The sequence below is a fragment of the Tachysurus vachellii genome, chromosome 26 (assembly GCF_030014155.1).
Source record: "Tachysurus vachellii isolate PV-2020 chromosome 26, HZAU_Pvac_v1, whole genome shotgun sequence".
NCBI classification, from domain to species: Eukaryota; Metazoa; Chordata; class Actinopteri; order Siluriformes; family Bagridae; genus Tachysurus; species Tachysurus vachellii.
In genome coordinates this window covers 11,273,149-11,290,708 of record NC_083485.1, presented here as the reverse complement: position 1 = coordinate 11,290,708, position 17,560 = coordinate 11,273,149, and the positions used below count along the sequence as shown (strand labels likewise).

Below are 17,560 nucleotides of genomic sequence, written 5' to 3'. Positions count from 1 at the left end.
ATGAGATGATTATACAGACCTTTAAAATAGTGCTTTAGAGACGACTAGAGGGAGAGAAATGTGTTGAAAGTAGATGAGAATAAAAGTTTACAGAGAGCTCTTTTGTGCTCTCAGCTATTTTTGCATGGTGTGGGTATGTGGAGAAATTTCTAGGGGGAGAAATTGTGCGTGTGTGTGTCAGGATTAAATGTTGTTTTTATTTAACAAATTATTAATTTATTTTCATGCTCATGCTTCTATGTATGTGTATTATGTCTATGTATTTCAGTTAATTCAGTTAAATAATTCAGGTATTTACCATATACAGTTTTTTACTTGTTCTTAATTGTTTGTTTGTTTGTTTGTTTGTTTTTTAAATCAAATATTTATACCTAATTTTTTAACCAGTTTTATTTATTGATTGACTGATTGATTGATTGATTAATTTATGATGGTATTGTGTGTGCTGCAGTCAGGGAGCAGATGTGCTTTCCTTTTGGCCATCATAAACATCATACACTGTGTGGAATACACACCTTCAGTGGGAAGGATGAAGGATATCAGGTGGCTTGCAATCTGTCATCTCATATAATGAAGAGTCAGTGGCAACAATATAGAGACTCTGAGCACAGCAAGCAATGAAACGATGGAAACGATGGAACAGTGTTTTTTTTACGTCTGGCATCTGATACACTTAGAAGGAGCGGTCTCTTTATTTTAGTTCTTGTGAATCTTTGTGTTTTACATTTATGATTATTGCTTGTTAGGTGATTACAGGTTACAATTCTTATTTATTTATTTTTTTATTTTACTGTTTGCTTGATATTTCTGTGTGACCTATTCTAGGTTCTCCAGTTTATTCCTCTCTCCTAAAAACATCCGAGATGGTTTATAAGCTAATTTTCTCCTAGGTGTGTGAATGTTGCACTGGAATGCAATGTCATCCAAATTCATCTTATATTTCTGTGCAGGGTAAAGTAGTGACATGCACAGAAAATCTAAAAAAAAAAAACAACTGGATGGATTCCTAAATTGTTTATATACTGTAGATCCCTGCAGGATGTAACAGAAATGTTTAGACGCAGTAATTCTGCCATGATTCCTCTTGTCCAGTAGGGGGCGCAAGCGCAATATTCTCTATCGAGTTCCCAGCTTCTCTTTTCTGCGCTTGTTGACTCTTTGACAGGAGCATTATGGCTGCGCCCTGTGTGCATGTGTACGCAAATGTATACAGTCTAATCACCTTGTCTGTGTAACTCTGCGACTTTTTATGTACAAAGATTACAATTGTTCTCGTCTGAAAATAGAAGTCGGTTGTAAAAGATGGCTCTGCGCATGTGCGAGTCGTTGTGTAGGACTTTGAGCTTTTCCAGTTTGTTTGCGTCTTTGGAAACTGCGCCAGTTCGTCTAAGTACAGGTGTGTGTGTGTGTGTGTGTGTGTGTGTGTGTGTGTGTGTGTGTGTGTGTGTGTGTGTGTGTGTGTGTGTGTGTGTGTGTGTGAGTGTGTGAGTGAGTGAGTGAGTGAGTGAGTGTGTGTGTGTGTGTGTGTGTGTGTGTGTGTGTGAGAGAGAGAGAGAATGGTGTGTGTGTGAGAGAGAGAGTGGTGTGTGTGTGTGTGTGACAGAGACAGTGGTGTGTGTGTGTGAGAGATAGAGCGAGAGAGAGGTGTGTGTGTGAGAGAGAGAGGTGTGTGTGTGAGAGAGAGAGGTGTGTGTGTGAGAGAGAGAGGTGTGTGTGTGTGAGAGAGAGAGGTGTGTGTGTGTGAGAGAGAGAGGTGTGTGTGTGTGAGAGAGAGAGGTGTGTGTGTGTGTGTGAGAGAGCGAGAGAGAGAGAGAGGTGTGTGTGTGAGAGAGGTGTGTGTGAGAGAGGTGTGTGTGAGAGAGAGGTGTGTGTGTGAGAGAGAGAGAGAGGTGTGTGAGAGAGAGAGAGGTGTGTGTGTGTGAGAGAGAGAGGTGTGTGTGTGTGTGTGTGTGTGAGAGAGAGAGAGAGAGAGAGAGAGAGGTGTGTGTGTGTGAGAGAGAGAGAGAGGTGTGTGTGTGTGTGAGAATGAGTGTGTGGTGTGTGAGTGAGAGAGAGAGAGAGCACAACACACTAAACACTGGAATATAGTATATTACTTACTGTTTACAGAAAGTCACATTCTCATTAACATACACAAATATTCTGCTGTAGATTTTTACATGTATCAGTTATTCTGATCTTATTACTGATGAACAATCTGATCCTGTCACCATCATTATCAGGATTGGCATGAAATATAATATGTTTGATGTTTTCCATTTTCTTTGTGCCTTTTGTTTTAAATGTTCTGTTTGCTAAGAAGGTTTAATAGTGAACAGTGTTGTACAAATCCAAATAATGGTTGCTTGAGTTTTGAATTGAATTATTGGTTTCTGACTTCTCTGTAATTCTTCTCTTGTTCAGCTCGACGTGTTTATGCAGCGAGGAACGCTGTACTTCGCTGTATTCCTACCTGTTTCATCTCCACCGATGTTTTTCTGGACAGACTACGGAAAGAAAGTAGGCTCGGGTTATCAGAGAATCCAGCAGGCTCCCTGTCTCACGCTGCTGTTCCACAGGACAGAGGTAATCCTGTCCCTCATATCCAGTCTGCCGCCTCTAAAAACACAGGTGTTTGTTCTCACTGAATTCACACTGCGACCTGTTTGATGTTTTCCACCATGGTGGTCTCGTGCACTGTAATGTAATGTAAGTGTGTTTACAATTGAGTGCAAAAGTTTGCACCAGAAGTCACGTATATCTAAAGTGGCACAGATGCTTCTTACTTGCTTCTTAAAAGAAAAAGAAAATAATTTCCACATCTCCTTTTGTGAATTGGTGAAATGCATTCTCTAATTACATTATACCTGAGCTTTGTCTTTACGACTGCGTCGGATTCACTCAGCGTTTCCAGATCTGACTGGTTTTGCTGTATATTTTGTTTTGTTGTCTCGTTGCAGACTGACGTTTTGAATGTATTTTACATTTTTTCCTCCACACAAACGATCAAATGGATCCACATCCATTTGTTTTCTATGTTCTACCCACTTTTGCACTATGTTGCACTTGGCTCATGTGTCATTATGACATTTTTCATGTGAAATCCTTTATTCATCCATTCATCCCTCCATCGAATCACTAAACATCATCCGTTCGTTATCCGTCCGTCTATCATCCTGTTAAATATCATGCATATACATTATCCCATTACAATTCATCCGTCCATCCATATGCATATATGTATATATTCCTAATTAATAATATGATCAGTATAATATAATTAATATTGTCTTAATTGTCTTTTGGTAGTTGAGCACTTTTCCCTAATGCTGAAAGATCCAGATCAACCAGAAAATCCAAAGGTTTTAAAAGTGGCTATAATTGGTGCTCCAAATGCTGGGAAATCAACACTGACTAACCAGCTCCTGGGCAAAAAGGTATGGTTCTTATAATCTTTAGTTACTTGCTTGATCTGAGATATATATTATATATATATATATATATATATGTATATGTATGTATATATCATGGTTCCCACGCGTCCTGGAAAACCTGGAAATCCTGGAAAATGAATGACCAATATTCCAGTCCTGGAAAACACATGGAAAATGAGAGAAAACATAAATTGTCCTGGAAAAAATCTTGTCCTGGAAAATTATTATTTTTAAATATTCTTGATCATTTAAAGAACAGTTTACAACTGGTCGAAACAATTAGTAACAGAAAGCGCTCTGTTCAGGGACGCTGAGTTTTGACGGGTTTTTTGTTATACTGTTTAATCTCGCTGTGACGGATGACACTGTCTTGTGTTGGCGGTTTCAGGTACTAAGAATGGTTTAAGTGCTCAAATGTTTTCAGCAAATGGTGACGGGTAAGCAGGTTATATTAACCTTGTTAATCTGAATATCATGTGCAAGGGGAATGCACAGCAAACTAAAGCATGCATGACGGCATTGGCCTGAGAAAGGAAAGGGTATTAATATGTGCCGTCTTTTTATTTTATAAATGTTGAAATTTCATTCACATGACAAATTGTCTTTAAAAGTATAGTTAAGTAATTAATAGCCATAAAGTGTACATTGTTTTTAAGACTTCTGGAGAGAAGAACATATTACTTTAGGCCGCGAATTTGTGAGCCTTGTCTTTTTTTTGCTAAATTTGAAATGTCCTGGAAAAGTCCTGGAAAATGATCTCTGAAAAAGAGTGGGAACCCTGTATATGTGTATATATATATATATATATATATATATATATATATATATATATATATATATATATATATATATATATATATATATATATATATATATATATATATATCTAGTGTATGTATGTATGTATGTATGTATGTACACAAACAATGTATGTATGTACATATCATCGTACATATCATCGCATCAGCCCAGTGTTTTGAAGACATTTACCTCAGAAGACGTGTTGATTCATTGCGACTCTTATTAAGGAGAAATATGGCACGAATCTCTCCCGCGGAGTGAGGAAGAGGTGGACAGTTGAAGTGTCCAATGGAGTTATGAGATTTGCGCTCAAGCTATTTTCAAGACTTTAGATTGGTTAATAACTTGTAAAAATAACAGACCCACGTGGGGACTGACCAATAGCATCGATATGTGAAAAAATATGAAATTGACCAAATTTGGACATACGAGGTTTCCGCCCGACAGCATCAATATATATGTATATATAAAATATTATTATTATAAATTTTTTTTTTTAAATTTTTTTACGGTTTATTAGCGTTTATTCTTATGTTTTTGTCCTTTGAAAACAGCTGTTTGCAGCTTCTAAAAAAGTGCATACTACAAGATCTCGTGCACTCGGAGTGATCACAGAGGACGATACACAAATCGTAAGTGATTTTCCCAATTTGCTCCTAACAATCATAATCCTTAATCTAAATACGATGACATTTTAAAACAATGATCCTGTTTCACCAGAATGAAACAGCTAAAAAATGGATTTCTTTAATAGAGTCTATTGTTGGGTTTTCTTTCTTTTTTTTTTGAAATTCCAGATTCTCCTGGATACGCCTGGTCTCACTACTCCATCTAAAGCTAAAAGGTACATTTTTTAAAAATGCTTTTGAATGAGATCTGATGTTTGATAGCTTGAGCTCATTTTTAAGCTTTTCTGAGAGATGTTTTTGAGAGATCCTGTTCTTATAAGAGTCATTGTATAAGTATGTAGTCTCTTTAATCACAAAACTAGAGATTTTGGACTTGACTAGTTGACTATCTAGACCTTAATAAACAATTTTACAGAATTTTTTTTTTTATTAATAATTATTTAATTTAATTATTTAATTTTTCATTAATACAATCCCCATCTAATTTGACTTTTCTACAGACATCAGCTGGAAAAGACTTTTCTTGTGGATCCACTGAAATCGTTACGACAAGCCGATCTAGGTAACGTCTGGACTCCTTTTACTGATCCCAATAAGGCCACAGCCATATAAATCATAAATACTCATTCTGTCTGCTTCAATCTTCAGTGGTGGTGTTGGTGGACGTCTCAGACAAGTGGACTCGCAGTAGTTTGGACTTTGAGGTGCTGAAGTGTCTGTCCCTGAATGCACATATTCCTGCTGTCCTCGTCCTCAATAAGGTAACCTCATTATAGCAGATGGCTCACTGGTCCAGTTTAGCATTTGTTCACGTATAAATATACACAACACTGTTTTTTTGGGTTTGGAAACTTGAGATGCTAAAGTATTTTACTGCCTGGACAGAACCTGAAACTCGTCTTTATTACTGACATCTGCTGGGTTTTCCCAGATGACCCTGGACAAGCTTAAGTACAGGATACACAGTATGAGACGCCTTTATCTGTCACAGTGAAGTTCACATCTCTCATGAAGTTCTTCCTTCACATCTCTCATGAAGTTCTTCCCTCACATCTCTCATGAAGTTCTTCCCTCACATCTCTCATGAAGTTCTTCCCTCACATCTCTCATGAAGTTCTTCCCTCACATCTCTCATGAAGTTCTTCCTTCACATCTCTCATGAAGTTCTTCCTTCACATCTCTCATGAAGTTCTTCCTTCACATCTCTCATGAAGTTCTTCCCTCACATCTCTCATGAAGTTCTTCCCTCACATCTCTCATGAAGTTCTTCCCTCACATCTCTCATGAAGTTCTTCCCTCACATCTCTCATGAAGTTCTTCCTTCACATCTCTCATGAAGTTCTTCCTTCACATCTCTCATGAAGTTCTTCCTTCACATCTCTCATGAAGTTCTTCCTTCACATCTCTCATGAAGTTCTTCCTTCACATCTCTCATGAAGTTCTTCCTTCACATCTCTCATGAAGTTCTTCCTTCACATCTCTCATGAAGTTCTTCCCTCACATCTCTCATGAAGTTCTTCCCTCACATCTCTCATGAAGTTCTTCCCTCACATCTCTCATGAAGTTCTTCCCTCACATCTCTCATGAAGTTCTTCCTTCACATCTCTCATGAAGTTCTTCCCTCACATCTCTCATGAAGTTCTTCCCTCACATCTCTCATGAAGTTCTTCCCTCACATCTCTCATGAAGTTCTTCCCTCACATCTCTCATGAAGTTCTTCCTTCACATCTCTCATGAAGTTCTTCCTTCACATCTCTCATGAAGTTCTTCCTTCACATCTCTCATGAAGTTCTTCCCTCACATATTCCATTTTTATCCCAAGGTTGTGAGGTTCTGAGCGCAGAGTCAGCCATGATACAGTGCCTCTGCCTGGGGCCTTGCTGAATGGCCCAATACTGACAGCTTGGCAGTGCTGGGGCTTGAACCCTGATCCTACGATCAACAACCCAGAGCCTTAATCGCTTAAGCCACAACTTCTCCAGAACTTTAACCACTTGAGCTTATAGTGCATAAGAGTCCTGGCATGAGCAAAAAACAATCTTTATGATTGCAGAAACAGAACATAGGTAGAAGTCAGAATGAATCTAATATCGTTAGCCTATCTGGGGCTATGTCTTCTGATCTATTTGATGTATTATGATACCTTGTGTACGGGGGCACAGTGGCTTAGTAGTTAGCACGTTCGCCTCACACCTCCAGGGTTGGGGGTTCAATTCCCCCCTCCACCTTGTGTGTGTGGAGTTTGCATGTTTTCCCCGTGCCTCGGGGGTTTCCTCCGGGTACTCCGGTTTCCTCACCCGGTCCAAAGACATGCATGGTAGGTTGATTGGCATCTCTGGAAAATTGTTCATAGTGTGTGATTGCATGAGTGAATGAGAGTGTGTGTGTGCCCTGTGATGGGTTGGCACTCCGTCCAGGGTGTATCCTGCCTTGATGCCCGATGACGCCTGAGATAGGCACAGGCTCCCCGTGACCCGAGGTAGTTCGGATAAGCGGTAGAAAATGAGTGAGTGAGAGTGAGAGTGATACCTTGTGTTACGATGTGATGTGTTATGTTCTGTTCTTGGTGTGTTCTGTTGTGTTATTATGATGTGTTCTGTTTTGCTTGAGCATGCTTCTCACACACATACAGGTGGACCTCCTAAAGAACAAACCCTTGCTGCTGGACATTACCGCAGAACTGACAGAGGGCATCGTGAACGGCAAGAAGCTGAACGTGCGCAGATTAGTCAAACCAATCCAAAAGGAAACACGGGAGAGGGAAACGGAAAAGACGCCAGGTCTACAGGACGGAGAAGAGCAAATGTCAAATCCAGACAGTCAGCTAGTGAAAGGTCTGAGCAGAGAGCAGCTGAGAGCCCTGAAGAGTCGTAAAGGCTGGAAACACTTCAAGGACGTGTTCATGATGTGTGCTACAGACGGCGAGGACGTGCAAACGCTGAAGGTAGACACCATGGATATCGAATATCTTTGAACTGGGTCACACGATTGTGTGAAAGATAAAAGGTCGACGTTGCCTGAAAAATTGAGTGCCAGAATTGAACTCAAAGAACTCTTGAGTAATTCAGTTATAAATGAGCTTGTCTTATGTTATTAAAATGTGCCATACTTTTTTTCTGGTCTAATATTAAAAAAAAAAAAACTTTAATCATAATCTGATTTTTTGCAGATAATTAAAGCCTTCGTGTAATCAGTCACATCAAATTTCAAGAAATCTTATATAGGACCTTGTGAGGGACCTCTGATAAATAACCTGATCGTAATAATCCGAAGATATTTAGATTATTCCCGGACATGTATACTGATAATCAGCTTTCGTTACAGTTCGTCGTAAACGTGTAAACGTGAAGAAAATAGTCTGTTTTTTTTTAATCAAAATGATTAGCAGCATGAAAACGTCCAGTGGAATGAAGTTTATCAGTAGTAGTGTTTATCAGCACCACTCTGCTAATGAATTAGATTGTAGTCAAAGTACTTTCAGTCTGCCTGATGTAAGGAGTAGCAGTGCTGCCACATCACTAACCGAGCGTGTAATTAAACTAACAGCTGCACTTCTTGTGGAGCTATTATTCAAAGAAATCCTGTTGAGTGACACACGTATATAAATTTTCCTTTCTATCACACTGCCCAAATTATTACCATGATCATTTATGTTTGTTTGTTCCACTTTTTGGTTGGTTGTCAGCTATTTTTTTGTAATATATAAACGGTTTGTTGTGCTGGTCCATGCTGAGGGAGCTGGAGAGGATCTGGCAACATCCAGTAACAAGATTCTCAGATTTAACAGCAGCAGCATGTCCTATCATTTCCTTATCATTCAGCCAGAATTAATAATAGCAATAATTTAAAAAAAAAGAATTCATTAAAAAAGGTCTTCCTGCAGTTGGCAAAGCTGCCTTGAAGGTACTGGCAGTAGTGTTGCATTTCACAAAGATTTTATAAATGACATTATAATTGCTTAATATTCAAGCCAAAAAAATATTATAAGTAAATAAATAAATGATGTATTAATAAAGAAATAAATAAGATATTTAATGAAATGTGATTTAAAAAAAAATACATTTCATTAAATATCTTATTTATTAAGCAATTATAATGTCATTTATAAAATCTTTGTGAAATGCAACACTACTGCCAGTACCTTCAAGGCAGCTTTGCCATCTGCAGGAAGAGCTTTTTTAATGAATTTTTTTTTTTTTTTTTTTGCTATTATTAATTCTGGCTGAATATCTAAAGATAAAGAACATGCTTTGGCTTTTGGAACACTAATAAACAGAAGGAGGATGTTTCTAATCCACCCGCATCATCATCATCATCACCATCATAATTATCATGGATCAGTTGCCTAATCATGTTCCGAAAAACAGAAAACATTCAACATTTCCTTAGAATTTAGGACCCTATATTGACTTATTTTGAGACTAAATACATAAATAAAATATTTATTTAAGGTTATTATTTTGGGATGGGAATTACTGGGTAGAAAAAGTAAAATCTTTGAAAGTGTTTGTGCCACTGAACAATTACTATGTAAACTGCTTTAATAAAAAAAAAAAAAAAAAGTTAAATATTGGTTAAAAATTAGTTAGATTTAAGTTAAAAAATTAAGATAATTTATTACAATATTGATATGTTTGGTATGTCAATATTTCACCCTACTGTGAATAAGGATGTGCTTATTATAGAAATCCGTCTGGATCTTTTCAGAGTTACCTGATGGTTGAGGCGAAGCCCGGGTCATGGCACTACCACAGTGCGGTTCTCACAGATCAGAGCCCAGAGGACATCTGCACCAACATCATCCGAGAGAAACTACTGGAGTATCTTCCTCAGGAGGTTCCTTACACACTGACTCAGGTAGTGCACACGCGAGAAACACACGTTTATCTGTACACACACACACACACATACACTTTTCTTTTCTTCTCTTCCTCTGCAGTCTTTTTCCCCCCTCCATTTACAAAGCTTTTGTTCCTGCTGAACACTGAGGTTTTTTTTATTTATTACTGTAACATGTAAGCTCTATTCTCCGTTTCCCAGAACATTGAACTCTGGAAGGAAACAGACGATGGCAATTTGGACATCTCTGTCAAACTGTATGTGAAGAAGGACAGCCATATGGTGAGATTTTCAACTCTAAAAACCCTATTTTGAAATGGTCTTAACTTTGAATAAACACCTAGAGCATTTGGTAGAAAACCATATTCGTACCTAGATTTGCTTTCGTGTATCGTGTTTTCGCTTTTTTACAAACCTCTGATGGAGGAAGCTGTAATGTAAGCAGCCAGACTCTTTCATTTCATTAGCGCTGGACCCAAAGTTTATGGGAGGTGCTATTCTATGAATATCAAATAATTGCTTACTTTCTCGCTCCATTATGCCTGCCAGCTGAAATTAAATTAAATACAAAAAGACAGTCCGGGAAGTAAAAACAACCACAGGATAGTCAGAAAACTTACAGCAATGAGAGAAATGTTTAAATAATTCACTTATTAATATATATACATATATATATGTGTATGTGTGTGTGTGTATGTATATGTATGTATGTATGTATATGTGTGTATATATATATTTATTTTATTTATTTATTTATTTTTAATTATTAGTATTACTTTTTTTTTTTTTCCTATTTTTATTTTATTTATTTATTTTTTCCTCCTTGGGCTGTTCCCTGTTCCTGGTCACCACAGCAGACCACGTGGTCCGCATATTAGTTTTGGCACATGTTTTATGCTCGATTCCCTTCCTGACGCAACCCTCCCATTTGATCCGGGCTTGGGACCGGAACTGAGACTCTTTAGTGGCTGGGTTTGCGCCCTGCCTGGGAATCGAACCCGGGCTGCGGCAATGAGAGCGTGGGATCCTGCCACTGGACCACCTGGGGGCAAATCATTAGGTTTATATTAATCATGGTTAATCGTTAGCAGCTCACTCACTGCTTAGTTATAAACATATGTTTCAACTGTGTTACGTGTAATTCTTGATATTGTGGTGACTTTCTGTAAGGAAACAGTATTTAATATGTGCAAAAGGAGTCTCCATTTTCAGCATCACAGGAAAAGTGTAACGACAAACAGTTTTCCAAATAATGTTTGTAGGTGGATGTGTAACAGGAGCTAATTTGGCTCCCGGATGTTCCACAAGATTAAATGTCATTACAAAGGGATACAAAAAGAAGGATGGTTTGTTGTTTTTCATTAATTACTGTCATAGAAAAGGGAATAAAACACATTATGAGGTGCTGTTATTAAAAATGTAAGCTTCAACATGGCATTATTTTGTTTTACTCCTTATACACACTGACACTTATGTCAGGTTCGTTAACTAGCAAGCTTTCTGATTTAACATTCCTCATACTCCTTTACTTTAATCTCTCTGTTTTGTATCAGTTCCTCAAGGATTTCATGATTTTGCAATAGTAGAAATAAACGCAAAATCGAACAAACTACCAGGTATTTGGTGAAGCTTGCAATTTCTCACAACTTCCGCAGATGTTTTGGAGATTTGGACCAAGATGCGTCGTGTTATAGCATTACAGCACAAATTTAGCCAAAACTCTCTTCTGTTTACGTGTGTCTTTTAATGGTTGGAGTTTAAAAGAAGAATTCTGTGCTTGCAATTTCACTAAATCAAGTAGTTTGTATTAACAGTAACAAAATCATGCATTAAAAAAACATTTATTATTTATTTTTTTTATTCTTGGAGGGACTGATATTGAATGTATGTTTTTGATTATAATAAAACACTTGCCATGGTGTAATTTATGTAACTATTATACTGTAAATTATAGGATAAGTTTATGAATGTAAACGAAGCAAAATTAGAGTGTAAAAGTCACCATTTTATCATTTTTCTACATAATCTCCATTTTGTTCAGTGCAACTGTTCCAGTAATTCATTAATCTGGAGTCAAATCTTTTATTTTTTTTTTTTCATTTGACTTGTATTTAATTAATTAATTAATTGTATTTAATATTAATCCGAATCCTGTTTTTTTAAAAAGCAGATTCATGCATTTTTAATAAGTTGAAATCATGCTTGTGATCTTATAGCCTCTTTCTCTCTGTTTTATTTTAAACAGAAAATGGTGATTGGTCCTGGGGGGCAGCTGATAGCACGAGTAGCCCAGGAAGCAGGACTGGACCTTACAAATGCTTTCATGTGTGATGTACGGCTGAAAATATCCGCCACTCTGAAGAACTGAAGCTCTGATGTACAAATTTTTGTTTGGTGAATTTGCCTTGAGATCTGCAAAAACATCCAAACTTGAACAAAGACGAGGCAACAAATGAGAGGCTTCAGTTTGTCTCATGGACAACATGTGAACTGTCTTATCTCTCACACAGCTCTGTGTGTAACAGTCACATTGAGACAGAGCCTGCCTTCTGAACTCAAGCTGCTGTTGCAGTGTCCTAGGACTTTAGCCCCGAGTCTATTTATTATTAGTAAGGTCTTTATTCAGAATCTCATTTTAGCAGCGGGATACATCATGAATAAATCAGCATTGTTCCAGAACGGCTGAAAACGTGTCCCGGTCGGAATTGCTGATGAGGTTCAAGCAGAGTTGAGACACTTTACGGGGAACTTTTGGCTCTAATGCTTTCAGTTCCTTATCCAGACCTGGTTTTGACCCCAGATTCTATTTCAGCTGAGTCTTTCAGTCATCGTGCTTGTTAGTTTGTCCACATTATTGATTTGTAATTGAACTTCTCTATTTTAATGTATAATAAAACTGTAATAAGGGATGGCTGATATGGCAAAAATATCATTCCACATGAAGTGAAGATGTCTTCAGTATTCATGTCTTTAGTCAAACGCCAGGGCTCGGTGGGTCACAAAAACAAGCAAAAATAAATACAATGATAAAAAAAGAAAAATTGAGCTTTTAATTCATTTATTTTTATATATTTTATATACTTTTATATATAAAATCTATTTTAAAAGGTAAAAATCTTTCATTTTTATTTAGTTTGCTTTATGTAATTGCATACAAATATAATTATATATTTAAAAAAACAAAACAATTTATTAATGAAAAGTCTGTCCTGTCAGCAGGACATTACTCTAATGAGTACATAAATAAAACATAAAATAAATAATAAAACCAGACATTTACCACAAAGTCATTATTTCGAGTATTATAAAAAAAGTAGTGAAATGTTCTTGCATTTAACAGAGCAGCTTCTTCGGTTAAATGGTTTTTGGGCAGCGTGTTTTTATTGGCTGAACTTTTGCTGAATATTGTGGAATGTCCTGAATATGGAAAATGAAAGATTTGGTACCGGAATACATTTCAACTTCCAGTCAGTTATGTGTACAGTGTAGTCGTAAAATCCCCATCTCCTGATTATTGCCCATGATGCTCATAAAATTGTATAATGATGTTAATATAATGTAATATCCCAGATATCCCATTGTTATATTACCAGCTGTACCCTGCAGTTATTTATGGGCAACAAAGGTTTTTATTTATCTCCTTGCCAGCTCATATTTGTCCCTCCCAGTCTCATAGTCCCTGCTTGTCTTTCACAGCTGCTGGAGCTTAAACTAAAGGCGCAGCCCCACAGGGCTACATTACCTCTCTAATGGAGCTCTAACCTGCCCCTAAAATAGGCACAAAATGGCCGGGATGCATTTGTTCTTGTATCCTCCCCTGTGTTTGAACCTGGCAGGCAGTCGCTTCTTATCCAGGCCATGGTGATGGATCGCTAATTCATAGATAAGCTAGCCCAAAGCTAGGTTTTTCTCTCTCTCTCTCTCTCTCTCTCTCTCTCTCTCTCTCTCTCTCTCTCTCTCTCTCTCTCTCTCTCTCTCTCTCTCTCTCTCTCTCTCTCTCTTTCTCTGTGTGTTTTTTTTTCTTGCTGAGTTATTTGAGGTCACTTACAATAAGGCCATTAAAAAAAAGATTTCTGGAAAAATATTACACTGTATATTGTGTGTAAATAAAATATGGATTACGAATGTGGAAAGTTACTGATGCAGGTGGATATTTTTATTGTTCCCTAGTACATACAATATAGATTACATTCTTAGCATGTAATATTTGCTATTATTTTGACTCGGTCAACATTGCCAAATCCTTCCTTAAGGCACCAAATACAACATGAGAATAATAAATTGATTCAACAAGGCATAATACATTTATACACTGAAAGTAGTTACTATATCGACACACTATTTTTATGACAATTTAATCATAAATACCGAACTTTGTAAATGCATGATTGATTACAAATTTATAAGAATACTGTTTATGGTCTAGCTCTGTGTTACAATAAATATATACATATATAATGAAAGAAGAAGAAAGAAGTACAATGTTGTTATGGCAATATTGTGCAAATATATTTTATACAAATTCACATAATATTCATATTAAAGTTAATTCCTTTCGTTGTTTTTAATGGTTGATGCCAGCGAGAAAAGGCAAGAGAACCCTTACCATTACTAAACTCAGTAATGGTAACGGTTTAATCGCCTCCCTCATTCACAGACTGTGTGTGTGTTTGTGTGTGTGTGTGTGTGTCTGTGTGTGTGTTAGTTATCCCACAGAAGGATGAATGCCACCCTGGATAGTACATCATCTATACTGTAGTGTCTCCATAATGAACTTACAGTATATGATGATATCCTGTCCAGAAGACAATACAAGATCTCAAGAGTCTTAGTGTGAGAAATGTCTAGACGATTCCTGTGAAAAAAAACAAACAAACTTAGTATCTTTGCTAACTCAAATTGTCCTTTTTACAGTAAGAAAACCCTCATTCCAAAGCTTTGAGCTCTTACATCCTTGCATCTCAGTTTATCAACAGTTTAATTGGCTGCCAAAACTGACACATGGTTGTTCACTTCTTCTAGCTGCTTTACTCACCTTGAGGTCACTTGTTTTTGAGTCCCCTTGAAGTAGGTGTTAACACTCAGCTTAACTACACTCACTTGACACCTTCCCTGTCGTCTTCTCTTTCTTTTTTATTTGTCTTCAGGCTTGGTGTCTCCGTTCTGTCCAGTGACCTAGAGTTCTGTCAGATAGCCCCCTTCCCTCAGTGTTTTAATGACCTTTACTCATTTGCATATGGTGATGACACGAGGGTTGTCTCACTCTTATCTGGGCTCTCCTTTCTCGCCTTTCAACCAATCAAATTCCTTTTCTCTATCAACCCTTGAACAGTAAACTTCTGACTTTAGAGTGCCTTTACATGTGGAACGACACGCCTTCATATCGCTCCAGTTAAACCTGGAATTGGACCAAAAAAAGTTGGAACCTAACGAGTCAGTTTATTAGATGTTTGTCTTTTACATGTTTGAGCGCCAAAGCTGATTTTTTTTTCTTCCTTCAGAACGAAATTTACACGTTCTATTTTTTTTTCAGTCAGCTTATGTCTTTGAAACATGAAAGCAGGAATTTTTTTCATTTTTTTAATTCTTTATATAATATATGCATTTTCTTCACTCTTTATATAAATGTTTTTTTAACCTTAAACTGAATGTATAGTGAGATTCACAAAGGTTCCTCAGGGGCTGCTTTACAGTCTGATCAAGAACATTTAGGAGTTTGTGAGTTCTTTTCTATTGTCACCTTTTGGTCCCTAAAGTCCCTAAAGGTTCTACATAGATCCCTATAGAGTTTTTCACAATGAGAAAACATGACACGATGTAGAGCCCTTTGAGGAACCCAAGAATCTTTTCTTTCATTTTATTGTTGTTTTATTTTATTGACACAACACTGAATGGACACAATTGAAGCTGTAAACTGCAGTCACAGGAAGTTGTCTAAAATCAAAAGTTCTTATACAGATGCCTAAATATTTTAAGATGTGAGTTTAACATTTAATGTTAAATATTAATGCTCAGTACTTTGTATATCAAAGCCATTAATTGTCTATTTAAAATATTCATTCATTCATTCATTCATTTTCTACCGCTTATCCGAACTACCTCGGGTCACGGGGAGCCTGTGCCTATCTCAGGCGTCATCGGGCATCAAGGCAGGATACACCCTGGACAGAGTGCCAACCCATCGCAGGGCATATTTAAAATATTACGTTTTAAATTTTAAATATTTAAATTGCCACGTTATTTCAATTCAATTTCACATAAAGTTCAAGTAATGTAGAACTCATAGTATATAACAATAAAGGCTATAACGTACTGAACAAACCGTTTAGTGTAAAGTGTGTTAACACGAGTTTCTCCTTATGTTCCTCTTTACAGTTACTCGTAAACTCAACCTGATCCCAGATCAACACATATCTCTGAGTCCTGCATTAGCAGGACTATACGCTGACATTGGGAGTGACCCCAGTTGCATTTGGTGGCTGCAGGCTCATCAGCTTGGGTGGGGTGAGTGGGGATGGACAGATATGGGCCAGGCAGATAAGCAAGAGGAGAGTCCTATCAGAGTCACACCAGAACGCACCAACACTGGCACTGCTACTTTATCTGCTTGATTAAATTGATGAACGTTTTCCATGAAACAGAGATCACTTACACTGAAAAAAAGATTCCTATTGGCCTGTGTGAGGACATGTGGACAAATGGACAAGACCATCTTAACCTTTAATCATGTACTGCTAGTAATTTAATATAGTAGCTGGTATAAATTAAACCTACCTCAGATGTATTGAAAAATATTATCTGTGTGGCATTTACATTGTGTTACACTATGTTCACATGGGTTTCTCTGGGCTCTGTGGTTTCACCCGCTGTTCCAAAACATGTATGTTGATTGAATGGCTATGATAAATTATTGTATCTGGAAATGTGTGTTCATTATTCAGTTTGTACCCGGTTGAGAGGGGCAATCTCCCACCAGTTCCAATCTTCCTTTAATAAATGATGGCATGACCAGTTATATACTATACTGAATCAGGGTTAATTGAAATATACCTTTCCTTAAACACTTTTAGTCCTAAACTGAAATTAAATTATTTTAAGATGAAAATCACAATAATTTTACATTTTCAATAATTACTGCAAATGTAAATTTAATAATCTTGTGACCTTTTGGACAACTTGTTTTAACTTGGCACTAAACACTAGCCAGGGTTTGGTCATTACAACAACAACGAGTTTAAGAAAATAAAAGTTAGAATATTTGGTATACTAATATCTCTCCTGCTGGTATTTTTAACAATGTAATCCTTATGTTTGAATGAAAGTCCAATGACTGGTTTTATTACTTGTGAATAAACATCAGGAGTTTGAATTGGTGGATTAGTGTTTTTGACATGGTTGTTTCACATGTCACTATCCACACTTCCTACCATTTGAAAGTATTTCTTGAAGGCCTCCTGTCTAGGCCTATGCAATAAATAGGCTTTTGGTCGAAGTTGTGCTGTTGTTGGTCCCAGGTCAAGCTTGACATTGGGTATGGAATGTGTAAATGTAGGACTTGGCCTGGGATGGCTGATCTGAGAACAGGCCAAAAGGACGCTTTACTCAGAGCTAATAAAGTGCTGTGGACAGCACCTAGCTTCCTGCACTAAGAGGACAAACTGCTTGGGTGATTAGCACCTCATGAGGCATTTGTTGGGGCTGAAGAGACTCTTAAGCTTCTGAAGTGAGGTTCCCCCTTCTCCCTAAAAACAAGAAAGTGAGTTCCCAGACACCTCCATGACCTAGACGGGTCCTAAACTGTGAAGCAGATCAAAGATCTTGGTATTGATGTTCTGGCCAACAGACACACCTTTTTCCCATGAGAAGAGGGTGGGTGTT

At 37.3% G+C, this 17,560-nt stretch overlaps 1 protein-coding gene and 1 long non-coding RNA gene across 2 annotated transcripts; one reads left to right on the top strand and one right to left on the bottom strand.

Annotated features, from left to right (window-relative positions):
- The first annotated feature begins 1,160 nt into the window (after positions 1-1,160).
- Positions 1,161-12,707, top strand: eral1 (Era-like 12S mitochondrial rRNA chaperone 1). Its single transcript, XM_060863213.1, has 11 exons — positions 1,161-1,396; positions 2,404-2,565; positions 3,289-3,416; positions 4,769-4,846; positions 5,012-5,058; positions 5,344-5,405; positions 5,492-5,604; positions 7,476-7,787; positions 9,551-9,700; positions 9,884-9,964; positions 11,928-12,707. Exons 1-11 carry the CDS (start codon positions 1,303-1,305, stop codon positions 12,048-12,050), a joined length of 1,350 nt encoding a protein of 449 aa, XP_060719196.1. The 5' UTR covers positions 1,161-1,302; the 3' UTR covers positions 12,051-12,707.
- Positions 12,708-13,820: 1,113 nt separating this feature from the next.
- On the bottom strand, positions 13,821-15,020 carry LOC132841048 (uncharacterized). The gene is made up of 2 exons (XR_009647854.1): positions 14,718-15,020; positions 13,821-14,537 (listed from the first exon to the last, which is right to left on the bottom strand). It is a non-coding gene; the product is annotated as an uncharacterized LOC132841048 (long non-coding RNA).
- Between the last annotated feature and the right edge of the window lie 2,540 nt (positions 15,021-17,560).

Bases quoted from the DNA above. Each gene is read 5' to 3' on its own strand.
- eral1 (XM_060863213.1), top strand. From the start codon at position 1,303: ATGGCTCTGCGCATGTGCGAGTCGTTGTGTAGGACTTTGAGCTTTTCC. The intron at 4,847-5,011 runs GTAAGTGATTTT...TTGAAATTCCAG, and splicing joins CAGAGGACGATACACAAATC to ATTCTCCTGGATACGCCTGG. The intron at 5,605-7,475 runs GTAACCTCATTA...ACACACATACAG, and splicing joins CTGTCCTCGTCCTCAATAAG to GTGGACCTCCTAAAGAACAA.